The 24,474-nt window shown below is 39.4% G+C and overlaps 1 protein-coding gene across 2 annotated transcripts; it reads left to right on the top strand.

The window, feature by feature from the left end:
• The first annotated feature begins 6,220 nt into the window (after positions 1-6,220).
• On the top strand, positions 6,221-17,675 carry LOC131223901 (uncharacterized). 2 transcript variants are annotated; one of them, XM_058219471.1, is made up of 6 exons: positions 6,515-6,635; positions 7,133-7,247; positions 7,598-7,703; positions 10,626-10,749; positions 14,974-15,906; positions 17,207-17,675. In XM_058219471.1, exons 3-6 carry the CDS (start codon positions 7,603-7,605, stop codon positions 17,570-17,572), a joined length of 1,524 nt encoding a protein of 507 aa, XP_058075454.1. In that variant the 5' UTR covers positions 6,515-6,635; positions 7,133-7,247; positions 7,598-7,602; the 3' UTR covers positions 17,573-17,675. The 2 variants fall into 2 exon arrangements, with proteins under 2 accessions (XP_058075453.1, XP_058075454.1); XM_058219470.1 differs by lacking the exon at positions 7,133-7,247 and having other exon boundaries at positions 6,221-6,635.
• Positions 17,676-24,474: the final 6,799 nt, after the last annotated feature.

The following is a 24,474-nucleotide window of genomic DNA, read 5'->3' as shown; positions in this document are numbered from 1 at the left end:
ATATTATAAGTAGACTTACACCAAACTTGGCCTCCAATAAGAAGAGAGTTCAGCTTGAAAATTCCATTGATCGAATAATCATTTTTTGAATTTAGACCATTGACCATTCATTTGATAGTTACCAATTTGATCATTAAAACATGTAATTAGGTTAATTCCAGATACCTTGTCTCCAAGACCTACACATTAACATAAAACATGTACATATTGATCTACAATATTTAACATATAGTTTCCTATATGTAAATCTTTAATTTTATATCAACCCATTTATCAAATACATATTGACTAAACTTGAATTTCATGTGTTAAGTGATTTATGCATCCGAGTGCACCCCTACAATTTCAGATTTAGCTTTGAAAGATATATCTATGGTCCACCTAATAAACTTATTAACCAAGAGTTAGGAAAAATCTTTCGTACGAACTATTATATGAATTGATTAGATCTAACATGTCCTAGATCGGCATATGATCAGATAGAAATAAAATTTCCTCCGCCCTTGTAAGTAGGTAATATTGCTTAAAAAGTACGGTGAACAATGTCAAAGGTGAATGTAACTTGTCTCATAAATTAGGCATGTGCACTCATCACCCTATCAACAACTTCATGTACAAGAGCAATAATATGAACTGTTTATAGAAAAACAACGATAAGTGTGTCAGACATTTAAGTGATATGTGCAAACAGTCCGTTTGTCATTAGACCTAATATTCTATAATATTATCTTCTACATAATAAAATGTAAGTCAGAATTGTCATTAAATTAAGGCACATTTATTACTAGTCTACTTAGAGAAACTCAAGCCACCCTTTGCTTCATGGTAAGTGAAACTCCAAAGAAACAAGCATTTATATAATGTGAGTCATCAAGTACTTAATATTTAGAAAAATATCACACATGTAAGATCTAGACCTCTTATTATTGGGTCCGCAAAAGGTAATATTCTAAAAATACACCAGCCCAATCATCCCATATGGGCCAATATAATATTTGTATGGATCTGTAACTTTGGACCCTTATACATTCATCTCTAAGTGCAACTATGAGCTAATTTGATTTTTATCAGTGCATCTAAGTATATAACTCCCACTATTTAAAATTTTTATAAATCAGATCTTTTACACATATGTACAATTTCTCAGTGTCTATGTATTAAGAGTCATACATTGTTTAATGTTTCATGTTATAATGAGAAGAATATATTTTGTACGTGTAACACATGACTACAAGACTCAAACATATCAATCATCAACCCACATAGAATGGATCAAAGGCCACAAGATACATGCAGTGATACAAAATGAATAATGTGCGTTATTTATAGATACATAGTGATAAGTGGGCGCATGGTTTGATAGACTTGGTCATTGATCTAATCAAGTTCAATATAGCATACCCCTATATTTCTTATGTGCACTCATTATCATAAAGGTTAGCCACATCCATGACTGGTCTACCTTATAACTTAATTTTTAAGTCATTATGAATACAAATGACTCACTAATGAACTAAACTCATGCTATAAACATGTGTAGAGTGATGCCTTACTAAAGATTAACATCAATATAGTTATTCATTATATACACATCAATCACACAAAAGTCAACTTCTCAACATACACCTGATCAAAATGACATATTATATTCTATTCTACCACCAACATATAAAAGGCCCCATCTTTTCATGATCCAGATCATGCACTCTTATGCCACCCATCATCAATGGCGGTCAAATATCTTCCAAAATCTCTCATCTGAATTTCTTAGACAGAAAGTGGACAGTAAACCATCCACTTGCAGTCCATAAGTAGGACATGTAAGTTGTCCAATGGAAAAATATTTTGGTGACACAAATTATACATGGTCCGACAAATTAGCTAAATAGTCTTGATCACTAAAAGTTGGGCCCAAATTAGATTGTCCAAAGACATATAGCATATAGAATTATAAATTGCATATGTATGAACCACGGTGCTCTGTTAAAGTAGTAAAGGTTGCCTAAGAGAATAAACCCATGAGAGAATAAATCCACGAGCATTTAGGATAGATGATTCTAACCGACATAAAAAAAAAATACCCTGTAACTATCCCTCATCTTCTTTGTGATATATATATTTTTTAAAAACAAAAACTCTACCATGAATATCCAAACAGCAACACACGTCTAACCTATAGAAATTAACAAAACTCTTTCATATAAGATTTCTATTTAAAAAAAAAAAAATTTAACAGTTATAACTACCTCCCTTCTCCACCTTTTCTTTTCTTTTCTTTTTTTAATTGAAGTAGCATCTACAATCTCTGTCGGTGAGTATCTTTGAGATGGTATAATATAAATCATTGATCCAAGTGCAAATAACGAAGAAAGACATTTACAGCACGTGATCAAACAGTTAGGATAGAAGTTATCAAATGGTTTTCCATTGTTTTTTCTTTTCTTTTAATTTTTTTTTAAATTTTTTTATTATTTTTTTAATGAGATTGCCTAAGAAATCTCATTATTGGGACATTCAAGTTCTTCCAGATCTGGCAATTTTCTTCCCATGAATGTGGAGTATGTTGTCTATTTCTCTCTTAGCTGTCAACATTTGTCCACAATTAAAATGGCTGGGAACATCTATTCCTGGAGAAGATCATGAATTCAGGGAATGATGCGGTGGTAGAGATGTTGCCATGACAGGGTTCACTAGATGGACAATCCCAATCAAAACACCCACTGGAGGAGAGGACAACAGAGATGTGTGTAAAATAAAGAACAAAATCCTGTTTTGACTTGCAAAAAGACATTTACACCATAGAAAGAGGTCTATGGTTGTATCATATGAATCAATGGTTTAGCTTTATGGTTACAAACTGATTAAATAATCAGATTGATTTATTAATGTGATTTTTTTAATACATGTATTGTTAATACACACATGTTAACTTCCATAGATATAATCCCACTTTTCACTCTTCTTTAAAAAAAAAATTATTATTTTTTTGCCAAGTAAAGACCAATTCTGTACCCATCATTTAAAAAAAAAATTAATTAATTTATGGGCAGGATGAATTGCCTTATCTGTAAGATGCATGCTATGTTTTAAGGCGTATGACTTGCCACAATTTGGTGTGTTACCTAATATTGATCAATGCACTAGGAAAGTACAACATTACCATACTGTTGAAAATCTATTGTATAGATGAGCATGTGTATGATCTCAACTAATCATTTTTCTTTTTAAATAATAGGCTATTATGAAACTTGCAAGAGTCAATAAATGACCCTATCCATGTAACATATGAACCGTTTCAAACTGAATCTAAGTATGTGTGGCCATGGTGCACTTAGCTACACTATCATATCTCCAAATAATTTTTAAAACTCAAATTCGATTTCAAGATTCTTGGGATATAGAGTTTGGAAACCAGTTAGACAAAATAAATTTAAATTGAGAATAAAAGAAAACTTATCAGTTTATAGAAGTCAAGGCGTGATATGTGCCACTCGGCTTGAAATTGAATTTGTTCCCCTTAGACAACGTCCCAAGTGCAATTAGTTTCCAGAGTAATCGACCTCCATGATACAACGACTGTGACCCGGTCTCAGTGGTTCACTCACTGTATACGGGCTCAAATCACTTGTAGTCTTAACCCGAACTAGAGAATACGTAACACAATTTTTTAAGAGAAAAATTGATTTTCTAATACATCTTAAAACCAAAAACTAAAAGTCTATTTATAAACTTTGAGAAGACACCTTTAAGAGTGTAGAAACACCTTCTCAATAAGGGTTATGACTATTGGGTTTAAATCCAATTAGTGTGACCTTTAGGCTTGAGAAGATGAGACTTTTCAAAACTATATATATATATATATATATATGAAAGGGTGCAACCCTTTGGACTTGTTGAAAAGACACATTCATATGACACGTGTGCACCTATGGTCATGACCCGTCCCAACGGATATTTTCAAATACCAATTTGATTTAAAATAATTTAAAATACAACATTGCATACTCCAGGTGGCTGTTGAAAGTGCTCGATGAGACCATCATGATGTATGTGTCCTATCCATGCCATCCATATATATTTTTTCAAACTATTTTATTGCATGAGCTGAAAAATGAGGAAGATCCAAATCTCATATGGACCACGCTACAAGAAAGAGTGGTGATTGAACAATCACAATTAAAAACTTCTTAAAGGCTACAAAAGATCTAGATTAAGCTTATATTTGTGTTTTCTCTTCATCTACATGTGCGTGACCTAATTAACAAGTTGGATGATAAGTAAACATTATGGTAAGCCTAACGAAGTTTTTAATGGTGGTCATTCAATCCCCACTGTTTTCTTGTAGTGTGGTCCACTAAAGATTTTGATATCCCTCATTTTTGGTATAATGACGTGGAATGATATGAAAAAATAAATGGATGGATAAAACACATATACACCCTACGGGCTCAGAGAGCATTGTCAGTAGCCACCTCACTACGGACACTGTCAGTGGACAATCCGCGTTCGGCTGAAGTTCCCACCCCGATTACGAAGGTTGCCGTTGCTTTGCCATTTACTTAATCTCGGTAGTATTAAAGGGAAGTTTCTCAAAACCTTCTAACAAAGAAGAACGATGGCTACGCGAGAGAGGCCATAGCCCTACAGGCCCACACCCTAGGAAGCGGATTGGCTGGTGTACTGCACAGGTACCTGTCGTACTAAGACCAGCGCAGCTCCGAGGTGTATATACACTTTAAAGTAGATCAAAGTTACATGACCCCGAAAGAATGATTCATATCCGATCTGTTCATAAGGTGTTAAGTAGACTTAGATGTAGAGGAAAAATAAATATCATATCAATCCAAAACTTCTGAGACCCCAAAAGATTTTCAACAGTAAACATGGAATCCCCCACAGCTTTTTGCAGTGTGGTACTTGATTTTTGGGTTTGTCTTATTTTTCCGTTAAAGCCTTATGAGTTAGGACGACCTGGCCCATGGCGGCGTACGGTACCGGCAGCTTCATTAAGCAACCCGCGGCCCCCCTACACATGCCAGTGTTTTGAGGAGGGTCGAGATCCCGTTCGTTCATATCAACAGATAACCGCTAAGTCACCGGAGCCAACAGCCAGGCTCACCAGTTACGATGAGAGATCGGACACACTTTTAACTTAGACAAGGAATCGAGGGTTGATTTCTTAGAACCGACCATTTTCTTTATACACTTGTGGTCCACCTGACGAACAGACTGATTTTAATCTAGGTGATGATACAAGTGATGAGACCCATTATTAGCGAACGTCCCAGATCTCGCCCAAACGTGTCAAGTAGATGAGAGAAATATCTCATAGGTTTGCCACAACACGTTCACCTATTGAAGTTATGATACAATGAGTATATCCAATTACGGTTGGATCTCAATGATCAAAACCGTTATTATTTTCATCCTTTTATCATTCCAATATTCTTCTTTGATAATGGAACATTTCTCAATCTATATTTTGTGGGCCACTTATAGAAAGTTCAGGATCTTCCCATCTTCAATTTTCTTTTTTTAAGGCACCTACCATGAACTGCATATCTAATCAGATCAACGGTTTGGTTCACCGAACATAATCCAAGATATCCATGGACGCGGATCAGTTGGCGTTGCCAACATCTCCCATCGGTGGTGTGTCCAAGTGTTGGGACTTGTGGGTTCCAACATGATGTATTTGTTTTATATCCACGCCGTCCATCCGTTTTTCCTCGTCATTTTTAGTGTATGAACCTAAAAATTATGCAGATCCAAATATCCAGTGGACCACATCACAGGAAACAGTTGTGATTGAATGCCCGCATTTAAAAACTTGTCGAGGAATAGAAAAGTTTTCTATCAGGCCGATATTTGTGTTTTCCCTTCATCCAGGTGTGAGTGACCTTATAAAAAGGTTGGATGACCAATAAACACTACGGAAGGCCCTAGAAAGGTTTCAACGGTGAATGTTATTATCACTACTGTTTCCTATGGTGTGGTCAACTTGAGATTCATACATGCTTGATTTTTCGGTTAACGAAAGAAAATGAAGGGAAAAAACAGATGGACGGCGTGGATATATAACATAAACATCAAGTTGGGCCCCACAGAGCCCAACACACACACACACACAGACACCACGAAGGGGGTGTGTGGCAATACCACGAAGGTTGTCTGCGCGAGTAGCTATTGATCTGGTTCCAAAATACTGATCCTTTTATACTCCCACCACTGCCACTGCAGATCTGCTCGTCTTTCCGATCTCTCACTTCCATAAACCCAAAGAAATTATTTTATTTAAAAAAAAAAAAAAAAACTTTTGAAAGTATAAGAACTCATCTTCCTTGAAATCTACAGCATCTCTCTCTCCCTCTCTCTCTCTCTCTCTCTCTCTCTCTCTCTCTCTCTCTCTCTCTCGTTTGGAAACGTATCGGATGCCGATACCGGTATCGGCGCCATGAATCGGATGTCGAGGGAATCTCTGGGCGGAGGGAGGAATTTTCCCTCCGCATCGCAGCCGCAGCAGCACCGGAGGGGGCGGAGCCTGACCGGAATCTCGAGGGATAGAGATGAGAACCTGGATCTCTTCTCTCGGAATCGTCTCAGCAGATCGATCGCTTCCAATGACGAATCCGACGGTCCGATATTTTCCTCACATTTCCTTCTTTTCTTCGTTTGAACCCATGGATCGCGTGTTGTGATTTTGAATTTACCAAAATGGCCTTCAGAATTTCGTTGCTGGGAGTTTCCGATCATGGCTTTGATTGAAAGATGGGGAGTTGGAACTGTTGAATTGACGGAAATGCCCTCGTGTTTTTTTTTTTTTGGGTGCTATTTTAATAATGCATTTTTATCATTTTTAGCCATCTGATGGCATAAGACGAGAATTGCACGGTAATATATATATATATATATATATATATATATATATATATATATATATATATATATATTCCTTAAAAGTCTGTATGAATTTTCCGACCATGGGATTTTTTTTATTTTTTATTTTTCTGCTTGAAAGAGTGGGAGTTTGGATTTGAAGTTGGCGGAAGTGCCCTTGAGGGCATTTTCAGTCTTTTTTTATATAAGACAAATTCGACAGTTTGAAGAGTTTTCTCCATTTTTTTTGTTACAGTTTGTCGGACTCTTTGAAGTAGTTTTCCGGTGATGGAGAGTGGGACTTTCTCAAATTACGAATATGCCCTTATGAAATAGTTGTAATTATCCTGTGAAGATTGGTTAAATAACCGGTAATTTTCTTCAGCATTTTTCATTCTTTTTTAATAATGGTCAATTTTTTCTATTCATTTGTGTGCAGATGGATCGAGTGGGCTTCATTTTTTTTTCTTGCTTTTTTTCTCTTCTTTCTAATTTTAAAAAATAAAAAATAATAAAAAATTGGGTCACTCTTGCATTCTACAGAAATTGTATTTTTCTTGTTTTTCCATTTTGGTGGGTTTTTTTTTTGGTTTGTGTATAGAATTTCTTATTTTCTGTGATTGATTTTTCCCATTTCCAATGAAATTGTGGAAATTTTGGTGTTTTATTATATTTATTTATTCATGTAGGGTTATTGACTTTTGGAGGGTGGTTTGTGCAGTTTCAATGAAATTGGGGAGGATTTCGGTTGGATCTGCGAAATTACCAAGGCATGGAATTGACGATCTACTGTCATCAACCGATGGAGGGAAGCACGATTATGATTGGTAACTTTCAGTTTCGTTAATATTTTCTTTTTTGTTCCCTTACTTTGTTTGAAATTAGGATCTGCATTCAAAACCCAGATCTTCTTATTATGATCGAAGATTTTTATTTTATTTTCCTTTTCAATCTGCTCTATCAAGATTCAAGATTGGATGATCTAGATCTTGCGAGTTTGGAGATTATTTGGGGCATGGTCCATCCACATGTGATCTATCAGATCAATGGCTGGATCACCAAAAATGGGACCACTTGGGTTCACTGGAACAAACATGATTGTGAATTCTTCATATCTCATCATGTTGTGATTTACAAGTGGGACACTAATGGGTCCACATTTGGTCGGTCACAAAGGACCGTTGACGGATCCACCATTGATCATGGTCCCAACATCACCCTAATTGGGTAATCAAAGACATTTAAATAAGGGCCTGGAAAATGGTATTTAAGACCATTTTTACTCTTACCATCTATTTTCGGAGTACCCTTTATTATACAGCTTTGATAATCCAATTACAGGAATCAATGGTGGATTCATTGTTTTCAATGGTTTTCGTGAAGCATAGGTGGTCGCACATAGGTTTACATGCGAATTGGGACTGTAATAGAGCACTAATAGTTCATACTGGATCAAGCTCAGCATCATGTCATTCCTTTTATCAAATTGCATCATATGATTCCTTATGTCAGATTTTGGATCTTCACCTTCTCACTCTCATTACTTGCATTATACGTTCTCTTTTGGTAGGTATACATTTTCATAATTTTCTTCCTTGTAATTTAAACTATATTGGGTTCAAGCCTGTAGCTCAGTGGTAGATAGGCTGCATTTCAGCATGAAGGTCTCAGGTTCGAGCCCAGTTACCAATAAGAGAAAAAAAAAGTTAATTTGAACTTTATTTATCAAGTTCTAGATCAGCATCTTCTTAACCTCAATACTACCCCGAAGACCCAGAAATTTCCTTCGAAGGGTAAATATGTTTCAGTGATGTTCTTCTGCAATGTAATTGGTACTCTAATTTCCATATCAATCTCATCAATTTGATTTAAAACCCATAAGGTTTCAGCGATGTTCTTTCTGGTGTTTTAATGGATTGAAGTCATATAGTTCTTGAAGAAATGCTCTGGTATTGTATGGTTTATAAAATTTCTTGAATTTCATGGAATTTCATAGGGAAGTAAATTATGGGTAATTTACAAAGACTGTTGAATTTTGCTGTATATGCAAACTCATAACTTACACTGTACACATCTGCTCAATGAAGATTTCTCATCACGTTTGGGATTCAGGCGGTTTCAATCTTTCAGTCTATTGGAGTCTGCCACTACCAGGATGGGGCTTTAGTCTAACTTCTATGAATTCCCATCAGCTTTGGAATTTTTTTTTTCTGAAAAATTGAAGTATTTGGACATTTCTCATTGAAGTATTGGAGCCAGGACTTTTCTAAGCACGCACACCTCTAAACGAGTTCCCACATACCAACCTGGTGTGTTCGTAGGACATCCAAGCTGTGAAAAAGGTGGGGCCCACCATTTAGCTGAGTGGCCTAAAAATCAGGCCGGTCAACTCATTGGGAGCGTCATGCATGTAAGAAAGCAACATACTGTCTAGAAAAATTGCCAGCGGTCTGCATTCAATGCACAACATGTTTGGGCGCCTGATTAGTGACCAGCCTGATTTTTGGGCATGTAATGTACATGCGTGGCCTACCTGTTGACTGCTCCAGTGTCCTCAGATTGGCAAAACTGTTGAGTCAGTTGGCTGCTAACTGCTCCAATTTGCCACACCGTGGCCATATGTGGAGGTAAGTAAGAAGTAAAACATTATTCCTGGATTCAGTTGGTTGATATCTGAAATTATATCCAAATTTGTTTTCTGTCAGATTCATGCAAGATCACGAATCGAATTTTATTTGATCTTTCCCATGATTACTCTTTTGCATTGAAACTCCTTTGAAATCCCTCAAGATTCATGCAAGATCACGAATCGAATTTTATTTGATCTTTCCCGTGATTACTCTTTTGCATTGAAACTCCTCCAAAATCCCTCAAGATTCATGCAAGATCACTAATCGAATTTTATTTGATCTTTCCCGTGATTACTCTTTTGCATTGAAACTCCTCCAAAATCCCTCAAGATGCAAATTTAGAAATGACACCATTCAAACATTTCACTTCATTCTGGTGTTGGATGAATCGGGGTTGCAGGTTTGCACCCCCCCACCTCTCTCTCTCTCTCTCTCTCTCTACACACGCGCGCCCGCGCATGCTGACATAAAGGCATACACATTTTCCACATATCAACAATTGGTGAATCAGGATCGGTAAATTCAACCCAGATAAATGGGACAAGGCTATGATAATGGCAATGATATGATATTCCATACATCATAGAACACCCATCACTATGGTAAGACTCCATTAAACTATTGCATCAAAATATCCACAGAACTTGAAGTGGCACCCACTATTTTAATTATAATCGTGAAAATTGATTTGAATATCGACTTTTGTATGTATTTGGGGTGCTGGTTCTCCATCGTCTGCAAGATGACCTCTATCATCTTAGATTACAGTTTTTGGGTTCTTTCCTTGTATTTATTGGCTCTTTGAACCTATTAATAAGATTTCTGTTGCCTTAAAAAATGATTTGAAGCTCATAACATCTCACTTTTGTGGGAGTGAGGCATTGTAGTTAGGATTGAAGTTGTTGCTACTCTAATGTAATTTAAAATGTTTATCATATTTTTCATTATTTTACTTACATATCTGAGCAAAATATACCCTTTTTAGTAAAGTGAATTTTTCATGGCAGGAATTTTTGCCAATAAACTAACCTGTAGCATTCAGCAGTTTGTCAACTGGGGCATTAACTTTAACATGTATCTGCTGCTAATGCATGTGTTGTTTGGTTACTCTATGAATAGGCTTCTCACGCCTCCTGGAACTCCTCTATTTTCTTCTTCGGATGCTAGTGAGCCTCAACCATCTTTAACAGCTCCCAGGAGCAGTTATGGAGTCAGATCAGCCTCCACCACTAAAGCTTCAAGGGTAAATGTTTCTCATTTTCATCATATTGAGGAAATCTTTATCAGTTATTTAGAATCGTGTATAGTTGAAATTAATGACAGCATGAATTCCACTTGGAAGTACCTATCTATTAATGGCAACCACAAGCACTCTATGCATCTGGGCCATCATCAGGTGCCCTTGCATAAAATCAGTCCATCTATCACAGTGGGCAACACATATACATTGGGCTGAGGCTGCTGGATTGTGCTGTTAACCATCCATTTCTTCATACACCTATGGCCCATGTGAAGAGTGGGGCATGCGCCAGCCTTATTTTGGATTTGTGCAGTTTCACGCGGGTACCACCCAATGTATATGCTGGATCTCACACACATTTACCATGTTGCCACTTGTGGAGCACTTGTGTTTGGTGTTTTGAGACAGGCACTAGGAAGTAGAGCGGCATGACAGAGTCTTTCTACTATATCCTTGACAGCATCTAATGCACACCAAATGCAGGTAGATGGGTAACATTTTCGTTGTGCCTGCTTGACCTTGACTAGGCTGAGTCAATTGAATATAGAAATAATATATTAGTAGCAGCAGCACTATTAACAACAACAAATAAAAACAAGGTCTGTGGAAATCCAATGGCCACCCATTAACCATAGATCCCAGCATTTTAAATTTTGAATTCCACAAAGAGGAATTAATTGGCAGTGATAGCTGTCACCCAGTTAGTTTGTGTACATATCTATTTGCAGCAGATGTAACCTCTAAGCCTTCTCAATCACATGATGAGGACATGTGGTCATCTAACATTTCCCAGCGATGAGGGTCATCATTTGGAGATCTTTTGGCAAAAGATTGAAGGACAATTTGGAAATAGAAACAATCTGGACACCTATTTTAAGGAGCATATGATGAGTGATAGATTTGGCCTAGGTGTGGGGCCTCACAAATGGATGTGAAAAACCAAAAATAAAAATAAAAAAGGGTGATAGCTTTGGAGATTTGGGGAGGAGGAAGATACTTTGTGGAAAAGGGTGATAGCTCCTGAGTATAGGGTGGAAGTTGGAGTTTGGTTGGTTCAGAGATATTCTCACTATCAGGCCCTGGATTTTGAAAGCAATGATGAAAGTTGGTCTATCCTTTCACAGGGAGATCTCTTATTTTCCAAGGGAGTGTGATTGAATTTGCTTGTGGTTGGAGGTGGTGTGGGAATGGACAGCCTTCTAGCTTGACTCTTTTACATCGGTAACCCAAGAAGATGTTCTTATATCTCAATGTGCTCCTAAGGCGGGATACCAGGTAGTTTGGGAGCCTTGTTTTTGAAGAAAGTTCACTACAAGGAGACTGCAGAAGTCTTGGATCTTATGGACAAGTTATAGCCAAGGCATGTTCAACCGAGATAGGTTGGTGTGGAATTGCAATTGACCAGATCGATTTTGAGTCAGATCTCCTACTCGGCAGTATCCTTATCTCCTTCCTCTAGTTATTACGTGTGGTGTAGGTTTTCGTTCTATTCATGGTGGAGTGGGTAATATTGTTCGAATGGGCCCCTTTTTAGTGCTTGGCATGGAGCCAAAAATGAGCAAAACGGGGTCTTCTTGTGGCGGCTCTCCTTCCTAGCTATCCTATGGGTGATTTGGCTAGAACATAAAGTCAAGAGACTTTGAGATAAATTGTGCTCGTCGACTATGGTGCTCATGAAGGCCAAGTAGTTGGTCATTGAGTGGGCTAAATTGCCGGAGTTTGTCGATAGGTCTTCTGGGGTTCTTGGGGGTTTGTTCTTCATTGTACCAATAGAGATGAGGACTCATTATTTCTGTTGTTGTATTTACTTTTCACCAGTTTTAATAAGAGAATTCCATTGCCCCTCAAATAAAAAAGAAAGAAAGAAAAAAACAATTTGCAGACCACAAATTGAAAGTTCAGGAGCGTCCCATTGAGTGGGATTTTTGGGACGTGGTCCATCCATGGTGGTGACCAGCAGAAGAACAGGCTTTGATCACTGACTCAGGGGGCTGTAAGAAACTTTATCCCGTATTATTTTGGGCATCGTACGCCATCTTTCACAGACCTAGATTACACTTGAGAATCTAGCCTTTGGTCCCAACTTCGACTCTGTTGAGTCAACGAATTGTAGTTTGACTTCATGCTGATATATGTGTTTAGTTCAAAATTCAATCATTGGTACATGTGTATGGTGCTAGGCGTGCTAGAGTCGTTTACAGCTCAATCAAAATCGAACGCCTATGACCCCAAGCGCCGGGATAGACAGAGAGCTATCATCTATGCCGAGAACTGAGGCAGTTTGACAGTCTATTCAAACACTTGTAAACAAAACCAGACAATTTGCGAAGGAAGAGTTCATCCTTCTAATTTTTTTATTTTTTTATTTTTTTCCTATTAGCCGAAAGGACTTTATCTCACCATGATAGTAAAGATAATCCGATTCATGCAATGTGAGAATAGAAGAAACTCAATTGTATTGAATTGAAATGAAAATAAAAACTTACAATAATATCCCTCAGCGATCCATTGTCTGTGGTATAGACGGCGAGGCCTTGTATCTAAGTTTTCCTTGGTCCAACGACTTGGACGTAGATGAAGGGAATTGCACTACTGAAAAGAAAAGAAAAAGTTCTTCCTTGCAATTCGGCGCTTAGCGTAGATGGAAGGGAATTACATTACTCCTAATCTAAGTTAGTTTAGCATAGTAGCATAGACGAACGAGATTACACTACACTACTATGCTAAAGCCCATCCAACGTAGCAACATAGACGGGTTGTCTTAGTCCAGGAAAAGCTATGCTAAGATATGATAGGATAAAAAATAAGTAGTGTTGCACTGTAGATTTGATTTGATATGTGTTGGGTTGGCGAGGGCTTGGAGCTCTTCGATCTCCCTCTTATTTACTGAATTTTGGTACGGTTTATTGGAGAGAGATCTTTGTAGCTACTCCTGTCTGCTGATATGGAGATAATCATTTAGGCCCAAAGACAGTCATGGCCTATCAGATGAAGCCATGTATGTTGGTCATTTGTCATAGTTAGCCATTGGTGGTGCGCATGTTCTACTCCTACTATGTGGACAAGAGTTTCTCTTGAGCTGCCACGTGTTGGTAATAGTCACCATAATCTCCGCACGAATGTGAATAATGTGCTTTGAAATTAGGCAACTCAGCGTGTTCATTGCTCTGCTTCTCAATTATTTTTCGGTCGTAGAGTTCCTATGTGACGCCAGGGTGCATCGGCTGAATTCATTATTTGTCGTGATTGGATTCCGGTCGAGACCCAACTTTGGTCATGAGGCCGTTGTGATGGTTAGCTGGCTTTGCCACGTGAATGGGATACGCGACATGTGATCTTCGTTGTAACCAGCTAGGCATACCCTTTTTGGGCTACTCATGACTTTACAGATTTTGATTTCTTTCAGCCGTTAGTTCTGCCGAATAAATCTTCCTTTTGTCCCTTGTTGAGATTTCACTGCCACATGGCATCATTTGAGTCATCAGATCTTATGTGGTCAGATCAGGCATAAACAATACGATCAAAGTTCATATATCACATTAACAGTGTGATTTGAAGCTTTTGAGTAATGGGTTTATGTTGTTCCAAATATCTAGTCCATGCACAATTTTAAAGGCAGCATGTTGGTTGACCCATTTGATATTTTTCATATTAGGCAGCTTAGTGATTGACTCAGTTGACAATTTTACATATTGGGAGTTTTCAACGACTTAACCATGTCAAAGTGCTATTGCGAGTCTTTACAAAATCCATTTTAAAACAGAGCATTAATACACCAATGTTAAAAAAATGGTTTTGCCTCCAAACTTGGTCTCTTGGTTTCTAATTGAATGAACGCTGTCAAAGAAAACCTGCTTCGGCTACCTGTATAGGATTTCAGAACAGTGTGGCATGTGTAGGATCCAGGCTGTTCATCAGGTGGTTTCCCGTGTATGTGGTGTAGCACGAAAATCAGGCAAGTGTGGTCACTAGATAGGCCACACTTGTGCATGGCATGTGGATAGTTGATCAATCCTCTGTAACCATTCATTTTCTCATCCACATCTGGCCCACCTAATGAAAACCTAAGATTCTCGCCCACAGCGGCGTATGTGGGGAGTAGTATAAGAAATCCTACTGCCATGAGCTACCATCTCATTTCTCATTCTATTAAAGGCCTGAACATTTGCATTCTCGAAATACGTAATAACATATGCATACTAATCTCTTAGTTTTCTTCTCTTACAGCTGTCCACGACCCAAACAGAGAATGGCCATTCCACAAGACCAGCTAGAAGCAGTTCCGTTACCCGCCCTTCCATCTCCAACGCATATTCCTCCTACTCCAACACATATTCCTCCTACTCCAACCGAACCTCAGTCCTCAACACTAGCTCCGCATCTGTCACATCATCAAGACCATCAACCCCCAACACCCGCTCAACCCTGCCCTCTGCTGCTAGATCATCGGCCATGAATGCTCGGCCTACGCCAGTGCGGTCACCAACTCCTGCCAAAACCCGGCCACCAGTTGTCTCTCCTGGTGACAAGGCCCGACCTTCGCACAATCCAAGACCCTCAACTCCAACCACCCGTCCCCAAATCCCAGCAAATTTGACTTCTCCAGCTTCTCGATCAAGTTCACGCCCATCGACTCCAACTCGTCGGAACCCAACGCCAGCTTTGGCCCCAGTTGCCGGGCGCTCATCTTCTGTTGGACGGGTTCCCCCTGTAAATGGCAGGAGTTCGGCACCAGCGTCCCGGGCAAGCTCCCCGGGCCCACGAGCCCGGGCTCCTCCACAGCCCATTGTGCTCCCAGATTTCCCACTTGATGTGCCACCAAATCTAAGGACGACGTTGCCTGATCGACCAATTTCTGCAGGTAGGTCCCGCCCGGGCAGTGCTCTCACTGTGCGTTCGAGTTCAGAGGCCGCGGGGCCTGTGAATCCACCACGGAGGCAGTCATCCTCACCAGTTGTTGCGAGAGGGAGGCTTCCGGAACACTCTGGACGGAGCCGGTCACACAGCAATGGGCATGAGGCAGGCTCTCCTGAAATTCAGAAGCCCACGTCTTCTGATTCTGCAGCCCGAAGGCCTGCAAAGTCCACAACTTCATCAGAGAGCACCGGATTTGGAAGGACGATCTCAAAGAAATCACTTGATATGGCTCTCAGGCATATGGTATGTTTCTCTTGTCATGATATTTACATTTTGAGGCAATAAAAATGTGTGATAATGCATTTGCTCAGCTCAACAAACTGTATATGAGGTGTCTACCTTTTGATGATCAGAATCATTTGTGGGTCACATGGTCGGTTGGATATTACCTAGAAGTCTCCCCCATGAGATGATCATTACTGTCCAATGGGTCTTAAATGTGGACCAATGGTTGTAATTATCAATTTTCATTGGATGGGTAGAGTCATGTGATAGAATAGGATAAAATATTGGTATGGCCCATCCTCAATGCCATCCACCAGATCAACTATTTATCAAAAGGTGGTCCCCACCTGTACAATTGTTGGGTTGAACAGAAGAAAACCACTGCTTTTTCCGATTAACCATCATATAATATAGGTTTCTTCCAATCAAACAACATCTCTCATTGATCAAACATTATGTAACCTCGTCTATATTTTAATTTGTTTAATGGATTAGATCACCCTGGTATAGGCAGCCTAGTTCCAAAGCTCCTTGGCTTCGCTTAGGACTTGCCCGAGTCAACTCGACATAATGAGATTTCAAGCCGACTCTTTTTGAAACTCATTGGTGAGTGTGACTCAGTCGAGACTCATTGAGTCGGCTCCTGAAAACTCAGCTGGCTTCATATGACTTGGCATGACTCAACTGGGTCGCTCGCCCAGTCAACTGTTTTTTTTTTTTTTTAATTAAAAAAAAATTTTAAAAAAAAAAGCATTTGACAGGAATTGAACAGGAAGCCTCCTGAGTGATCCAGAACCTGCTAACTGCAAATCCCATTAATTTTATTTACCTATTTAAGACCATTTTAATGTATTGAGTCAAATCAAGTAAGGACTATGATAGGCACGGTATATGTCAAGTCTTCGAGTTGACCTGACCCAACTATACATCCAGTTTTCAAGTTTTTCTACTATGATAGGCACGGTATATGTCCATAGGATCTGCTACATGTCCATGTCGTCAAGTCACCACCATGGGTACTTCAATGTGTTGCCTTGGGCTGATTTTGGGTGTATCCTCAAACCACGTTGCCAATTGAAAAGTCTGTGGGCCATCCAGTCCCTTGTTTTGCAATTTGCCATGATCTGGCCATCCATTTTCATCAAACTGGCCCAAAACAAGGATTCTGCTGGGCTGCCGGTCTACTTCTCTTCTCTTCTCCTCTGCTCTACTCTCCTATTTCTTTCTTTTATTAATCATAAATCAAGCACCCTTGACATCCATTTCAAGCCACCCAAACACACCCTTATGCCTCACTATTTTTTTCGTTTTTTTCAAGGATATCCGGCAAAGCGTGGGGAGCATCCTATACCCACAAAGTATTCGCTCTGGCACATCGAAAGGCCGACCAGCAGGTCGGTTTCCAGAGTCCCTGTCTTCTGTTGGCAGCAATGGCACCATCTCAGAGAATGGCAACAGTGTCAATAATAGGTCTCCAGATTATGAGGCCACTGATAATGACAAGCGATCCTCATTGAAAGTGAGTGAGGGAGACCTCTATGGAAGCTCCCGATACGATGCGATTCTGCTTAAAGAAGACTCAAAAAACACAAACTGGCTGCACAGCATTGAGGATGTGTCTGACCAGAGCCCAGTGTTTGATCACCGATTTGAACCGTTGCCAGAGCCATTTGGTCTTTTATAGCTTTTCCGGTGTGTTGTTGGTTTTATATATTTTTTAAATTATTTAATCATGTTTTTTTTTTTTAATTTCTCTCTAAGGATTGAATCTTCATATTTTTTCTTCACGCCTCTTTGTTTGTATTTTAGATTTTGTTGTCAGCATGGAAGGGTGTTTCCTTTTGAGTGAAATCATAAGAGGATTTTCACTGGGCAATGGTACTCTATAAGGCCCATCTCATGGGAAGGTCGAGTTGTGTGGGCCCCACCATGGTGTATGTCGAACATCAATACCATGCATTTGATGGGTTCCCTTTAGGTCACAGGATATTCCAAAAATTAGCTGTATAAGAAACTCAGGTGGGCCATACCATCTAAAACCATGTGAAGACATGCTTAAAACATATAAAAGTACTTGGTGGGGCCCACCTGAGTTTTGGATGAGTTTGAAACTTGGTCTGACCCCTCATCCAGGTGGGACACACAATGGATGGTCTGGATTTGTGAACCATGTCTCAGTGGGCCCAATAAATGATTATGAATGTTTTAATGGGAGGGTAACCCTTCTCAACTGTTGTATGTGATGGGGCCCACCCAAGTCATAGATTGACTTGATTTTTAAGCCTGTGCCCCATCATGGAACGGTGCATTTGACTAATGGGGTAGATGTTCGACACACATCACCGTCCAATAAACATCCACCAATCTAATTGCTATGTAATCAAATAAGTATAATTTGTTGGTTCACGATATATCTAAACTAGGACCCATAATTCGTGAAGTTCAATTTTAATTATTTAAATGCGACGTGAATACACCACATTGCCTGAGCATTTAGGGTTTTTCGTTTTTTCCTTTCCTGAAGGGAGCAAATATTAGAAGAGACCAAAATGGCAAAAGGAAAATACGGAGCCCACAGCATTATTTGAAAATTCAGTGAGTCAACTAGGAACTAGGCTGAATTGAGCTGGAGCGTCAAAAACCTGGCCAAATCACATTATGGATCCTGGACAAAACCTGTCTGAGTTTTTGAAAAATCAATTCGAGTTTTCCTTTGGTTCTACCAATCCACCAAATCATAAAAATTCTATATCTAAATCAATGTCTACAAAATTGTTAAAATCGATATTTATCTTCGGTACAAATAAATGATTTTTTCTTTTCTTTTTTTTTTAATAGTCTTTTTAACATTTTACTCTTACCTTGAATTCTTTGCTTAAATTGGATTTTACACCTGTTTACATCTTATTATTATTATTATTATTATTATTATTATTATTTCAATTTCCTTCCCGCACTTAAGATCTCTTTCACTTGACTACAGTAATGATGAGAAGTTCCTGGGGGTAAAAGCTGCTTGTCTTAGTCAAACACTCAAAACTCATGTATGAGATGCACAGATTTTCATGTATGTATGTGGACCTCAAAAGTCACGCCAGTCCTCTCTATCTTACCCCACCGACTGGACAGTATTTGTTAACAATAATTGGGTGGTTAGAGAAGTCCCACGTGGTTGACATCCAACTTTTTTTTTTTGAGAAATTTGGGACTGTACGACCCATTTATGGCCCATATCAAGCCCACCTTATTGTACTTTACAAATATAAGCCCCAGCTGTTCGGATAGCTTGCCAAAGGTCGAAAATGCCGAGCGCTGACACTCTTCGAACTCCGAGTTGTACGAACGTTCAAAAGATATCAAAGTTACATGCGCACCACAGTTACGTATTTATTATATCCACAACGTTCATCCATATTTCGAGATCATTTGGGAGCATTATAAAAAAAAAAAAATTCATATCCAAAGATCAATTGGACCACATCTCAAAGAGCAACGGGAAAATTTTCACCGTTAAAAATTTTATAGGGCCCACCGTGACATTTATTTTCCATCTAATCTATTCATAAGGTCACAAACACCTGGATGAAAAGGAAAAACAAATTTCATAATAATCCAAAACATCTGTGAAAAGGGTTTCAATGGTAGACGTTCAATCCTCCACAGCCTTTTACAGTGTAGTCCACTTGATAGCTAGATCTGTCTTATTTTTTGTTTCAAGCCTTAATACGAGTTTGTTGAATATATGGACGGTTTGGATATAACACATACCTCATAATAGGACCCACAAAAAGCGATAGGATTACAACAGTAAAAAATAAAATAATAATAAACAAATAGGCCGAAAATAGCTACGGATTATAACCGTAGCCATAGCCGTAGCCCCTCCGTTTTGATATGTCCATTTATATGTATCGAAGGTCTTTCGATTAATCAAAAAAGGTCCAGAACTGTCCAGCAAGTTTGCCTCAAAAATCCTGCAATTTTCGATACAAGGTGATATGACCAATAGCTACAAATTATTACCGTAGCCATAACTGTAGCCTATGCTAGTTTATGAATTTTTTTTTTCTTAAATTTTTTTTTTTATTTTTTTACATGGATAAATTTATTCTACCTACAATTTTCTCTAATGCATATTTATATAAATATGTATATATAAGCATATAAAAAAAAAAAATTCTCTCTTTTTTTCATTTATTTCTTTATTCATTTAACAAGAATATCTTCTAAACCAAAATTAGTTACTTGACATACCCTATATGATTTTGGGGTAGGAGAAGCTACTTTAGCCAGCCAACCTGGTTATTTTTCAAGATTCCATCAGATCTATGGTCGAAAATCCATTTCATTCACTTCGCGGTCAATTTCAATCAGTTCGCGGTCACTTTCATTCATTTCATTTAATTCGCGATCAATTCCAAGCATTTCATGGTCAATCCCAGCGATTCTGTTTTGATTCACGGTCATTTCCATGCATTTCATGGTCAATTCCCTTCACTTCACGGTCATTTCCATGCATTTCACGGTCAATCGCTTCACTTCACGATCATTTCCATGCATACCACGGTCATTCCCGCCTATTCCGGGTTGATTCACGGTCATTTCGGCGCATTTCACGGTCCAATCGCCTCACTTCACGGTCATTTCCATTCATATCACGGTCATTCCCGCCTATTGTGTGTTGATTCACGGTCATTTCGGCGCATTTCACAGTCATGCCCCTTCACTTCACGGTCATTTTCGTGCATTTCTCGGTTCAATCGCTTCACTTCACGGTCATATCCATGCATATCACGGTCATTCCCGCCTATTCCGAGTTGATTCACGGTCATTTCGATGCATTCCATGGTCATGCCCCTTCACTTCACGGTCATTTTCGTGCATTTCGCGGTACAATCGCCTCACTTCATGGTCATTTCCATACATATCACGGTCATTCCCACCTATTCCGTGTTGATTTATGGTCATTTCAGCGCATTTCACGGTCATGCCCCTTCACTTCACGGTCATTTCCAAGCATTTTGCGGTACAATCACCTCACTTCACAGTCAATTCCATGCATATCACGGTCATTCTCGCCTATTCTGTGTTGATTCAGGGTCATTTCGGTGCATTTCACGGTCATTCCCCTTCACTTCACGGACATTTCCGCGCATTTCATGGTCCAATCACTTCACTTCATGGTCATTTCCATGCATATCAAGGTCATTCCCGCCTATTCCGTGTTAATTCACGGTCATTTCGACGCATTTCACGGTCATGCCCCTTCACTTCACGGTCATTTTCGCGCATTTCACGATCCAATTGCTTCACTTCATGGTCAGTACCATGCATATCACGGTCATTCCCACCTATTCTGTGTTGATTCACGGTCATTTCGGCGCATTTCATGGTCATGCCCCTTCACTTCATGAACATTTTCGCGCATTTCACGGTCCAATCGCTTCACTTCACGGTCATTTCCATGCATACCGCGGTCATTCCCGCCTATTCCGTGATGATTCACGGTCATTTCGGCACATTTCACGGTCATGCCCCTTCACTTCACGGACATTTCCGCACATTTCACGGTCCAATCGCCTCACTTCACGGTCATTTTCATGCATACCATGGTCAGTCCCGCCTATTCCGTGTTGATTCACGGTCATTTCGGCGCATTTCATGGTCATGCCCCTTCACTTCACGGTCATTTCCGAGCATTTTGCGGTACAATCACCTCACTTCACGGTCATTTCCATGCATATCACAGTCATTCCCGTCTATTCCGTGTTGATTCACGGTCATTTCGGCGCATTTCACGGTCATTCCCCTTCACTTCACGGACATTTTCGCGCAATTCACGGTCCAATCACTTCACTTCACGGTCATTTCCATGCATATCACGGTCATTCCCGCCTATTCCGTGTTAATTCACGGTCATTTCAACGCATTTCACGGTCATGCTCCTTCACTTCACGGTCATTTTCGCACATTTCACGATCTAATCACTTCACTTCACGGTCATTATCATGCATATCACGGTCATTCCCGCCTATTCTGTGTTGATTCACGGTCATTTCGGCGCATTTCATGGTCATGCCCCTTCACTTCACGGACATTTTCGCGCATTTCACAGTCTAATCGCTTCACTTCACGGTCATTTCCATGCAAACCATGGTCATTCCCGCCTATTCCGTGATGATTCACGGTCATTTTGGCGCATTTCACGTCATGCGCCTTCACTTCACGGACATTTCCGCACATTTCACGGTCCAATCGCCTCACTTCACGGTCATTTCCATGCATACCATGGTCATTCCCACCTATTCCGTGTTGATTCACAGTCATTTCGGCGTATTTCACAATCATGCCCTTTCACTTCACGGTCATTTCCGCGCATTTCACGGTCCAATCGGCTCACTTTACGGTCATTTCCATGCATACCACGATCATTCCTACCTATTCCGTGTTGATTCACGGTCATTTCGGCATATTTCACGGTCATTTTTGCGCATTTCACGGTCCAATCGCCTCACTTCACGGTCCTTTCCATGCATATCACGGTCATTCCCGCCTATTCCGTGTTGACTCACGGTCATTTCCATGCATTTCACGATCATGCTCCTTCACTTCACATACATTTCCGCGCATTTCACGATCTAATCGCCTCACTTCACGATCATTTCCATACATACCACGGTCATTCCCGCCTATTCTGTGTTGATTCACGGTCATTTCAACTCATTTCACGGTCATGCCCCTTCACTTCATGGACATTTTCACACATTTCACAGTCCAATCGCCTCACTTCACGGTCATTTCCATGCATACCATGGTCATTCCCGCCTATTCCGTGTTGATTCACGGTCATTTCCATGCATTTCACTGTCATTCCCGCCTACTCCGTGTTGATTCACTGTCATTTCGGTGCATTTCACGGTAATGCCCCTTCACTTCACCGGCATTTCCGCACATTTCACGGTCCATTCTCCTCACTTCACGGTCATTTTCATGCATACCACGGTCATTCCCGCCTATTCCATGTTGATTCACGGTCATTTCGCGATCTAATCTCTTCACTTCACGATCATTTTCATGCTTTTCACGGTCATTCCAAACAATTTCGTGTTGATTCACGGTCATTTCCATGCATTTCACGGTCAATTTCCTTCACTTCACGATCATTTCCATGCACTTCATGGTCAATTTGCTCCAATTCACAGTCATTTCCATGCCTTTCACAGTCATTCCAAACAATTCCATGTTGATTCACGGTCATTTCCATGCATTTCACGGTCAATTCCCTTCACTTCACGGTCAATTTAGACTATTTCTGGTCATAGAATGGTAACTTGTCAAGTTTCCAAATGGGACCAAAATTGCCTAATTCAGAGATCGTTCGATATCTTAAAAGCACGATGGAACTCATCGATCGTCATTTTTCAATATCATCTGGTGGAGGATCTGAAGTGGAGGAGGTGGGCCACCATCTTCCAACTGAGAATCTCTATTTACATGAAGGGGGAGGAGACGATAGTGATTTAGAGGGTATGTTATTCTACCAATCAAGAGTCTTGATTTTCTTGAAGGGGCAGAAGGAAATGGTAATGTACTGGAGGATATGTTACTCCATCGATTTAAAGATAAAGGGTCACTATCATGTTCTAGTGAAGGATTCTAGGTGGAGGAGGTGGGCCACCATTTGCCTTACAAGGAGCCCAGTTTACATACAGATGGGGGTGCAGGAGATGTTAATAGATGAGAGAGTGCGACAAGGTAGGATTAGATATATCGACAAAGGTCCACAAGTCTCTAAAGAACTTATGTTCATTTACACGATTTGAGGTCTTCGTATCGATCCATAGTGGGAGTGGATAACATGGAGTGTGTACTTACATGGGTGTGTACTAACAAGCTAACCTTTTTTAAAAAATGAGTAAAAATTACCCTTCGATATATCGAACAGTACAAGATATATCGACATTTGCTACATTTCGATGTATCGAATGTCAAACGATATATTGAAATTAGTCCAAAACTGTCCAGAGACGAAATGATGTTTTAAAACAATTTTTCAATTATATCAAGATATTTTCGATAAATCGAAGGAAGAAATTTCGATATCAATCGAAAGACTCGATTATAAAAAAAGAAACCATTGAATTTTTGTCAGGAAAAAATAAAAGTACGCTTCAATGTTATCGAACTCTAATAAATGACATCGGACTTAAGTTGTCGATAACATCGAACTCTAGTCGATGCTATTGAACTAAGTCATCGTTACAATGGAACGATACATCGCCTTGAAATCGATGTCATATGTCGATATATCGACTATATTTCGATTTATCAAAAATGGTCAGAAAATGTCCAAAGACAAAATGTTTTTTTAAAAGGAATTATCTGTAATATCGAGAACATTTCGATATATCAAAGAGATGATGTATCGACTAAATTTCGATATCGAAATTGTTCCTCAATTGTCCATAGACACACTGCTCTTCTGAAATGAATTATTGATAATATCGATACTCCGTCGATATATCGAAGATTCAATATATCGATTAAACTTCGATTTGTATGTGCATATCTTTCATAATCTCCTGG

Source organism: Magnolia sinica, chromosome 13, assembly GCF_029962835.1.
Source record: "Magnolia sinica isolate HGM2019 chromosome 13, MsV1, whole genome shotgun sequence".
NCBI classification, from domain to species: domain Eukaryota; kingdom Viridiplantae; phylum Streptophyta; class Magnoliopsida; order Magnoliales; family Magnoliaceae; genus Magnolia; species Magnolia sinica.
Note: the sequence above shows the minus strand (reverse complement) of the source record. Positions and strands in the feature narration are given on the sequence as shown.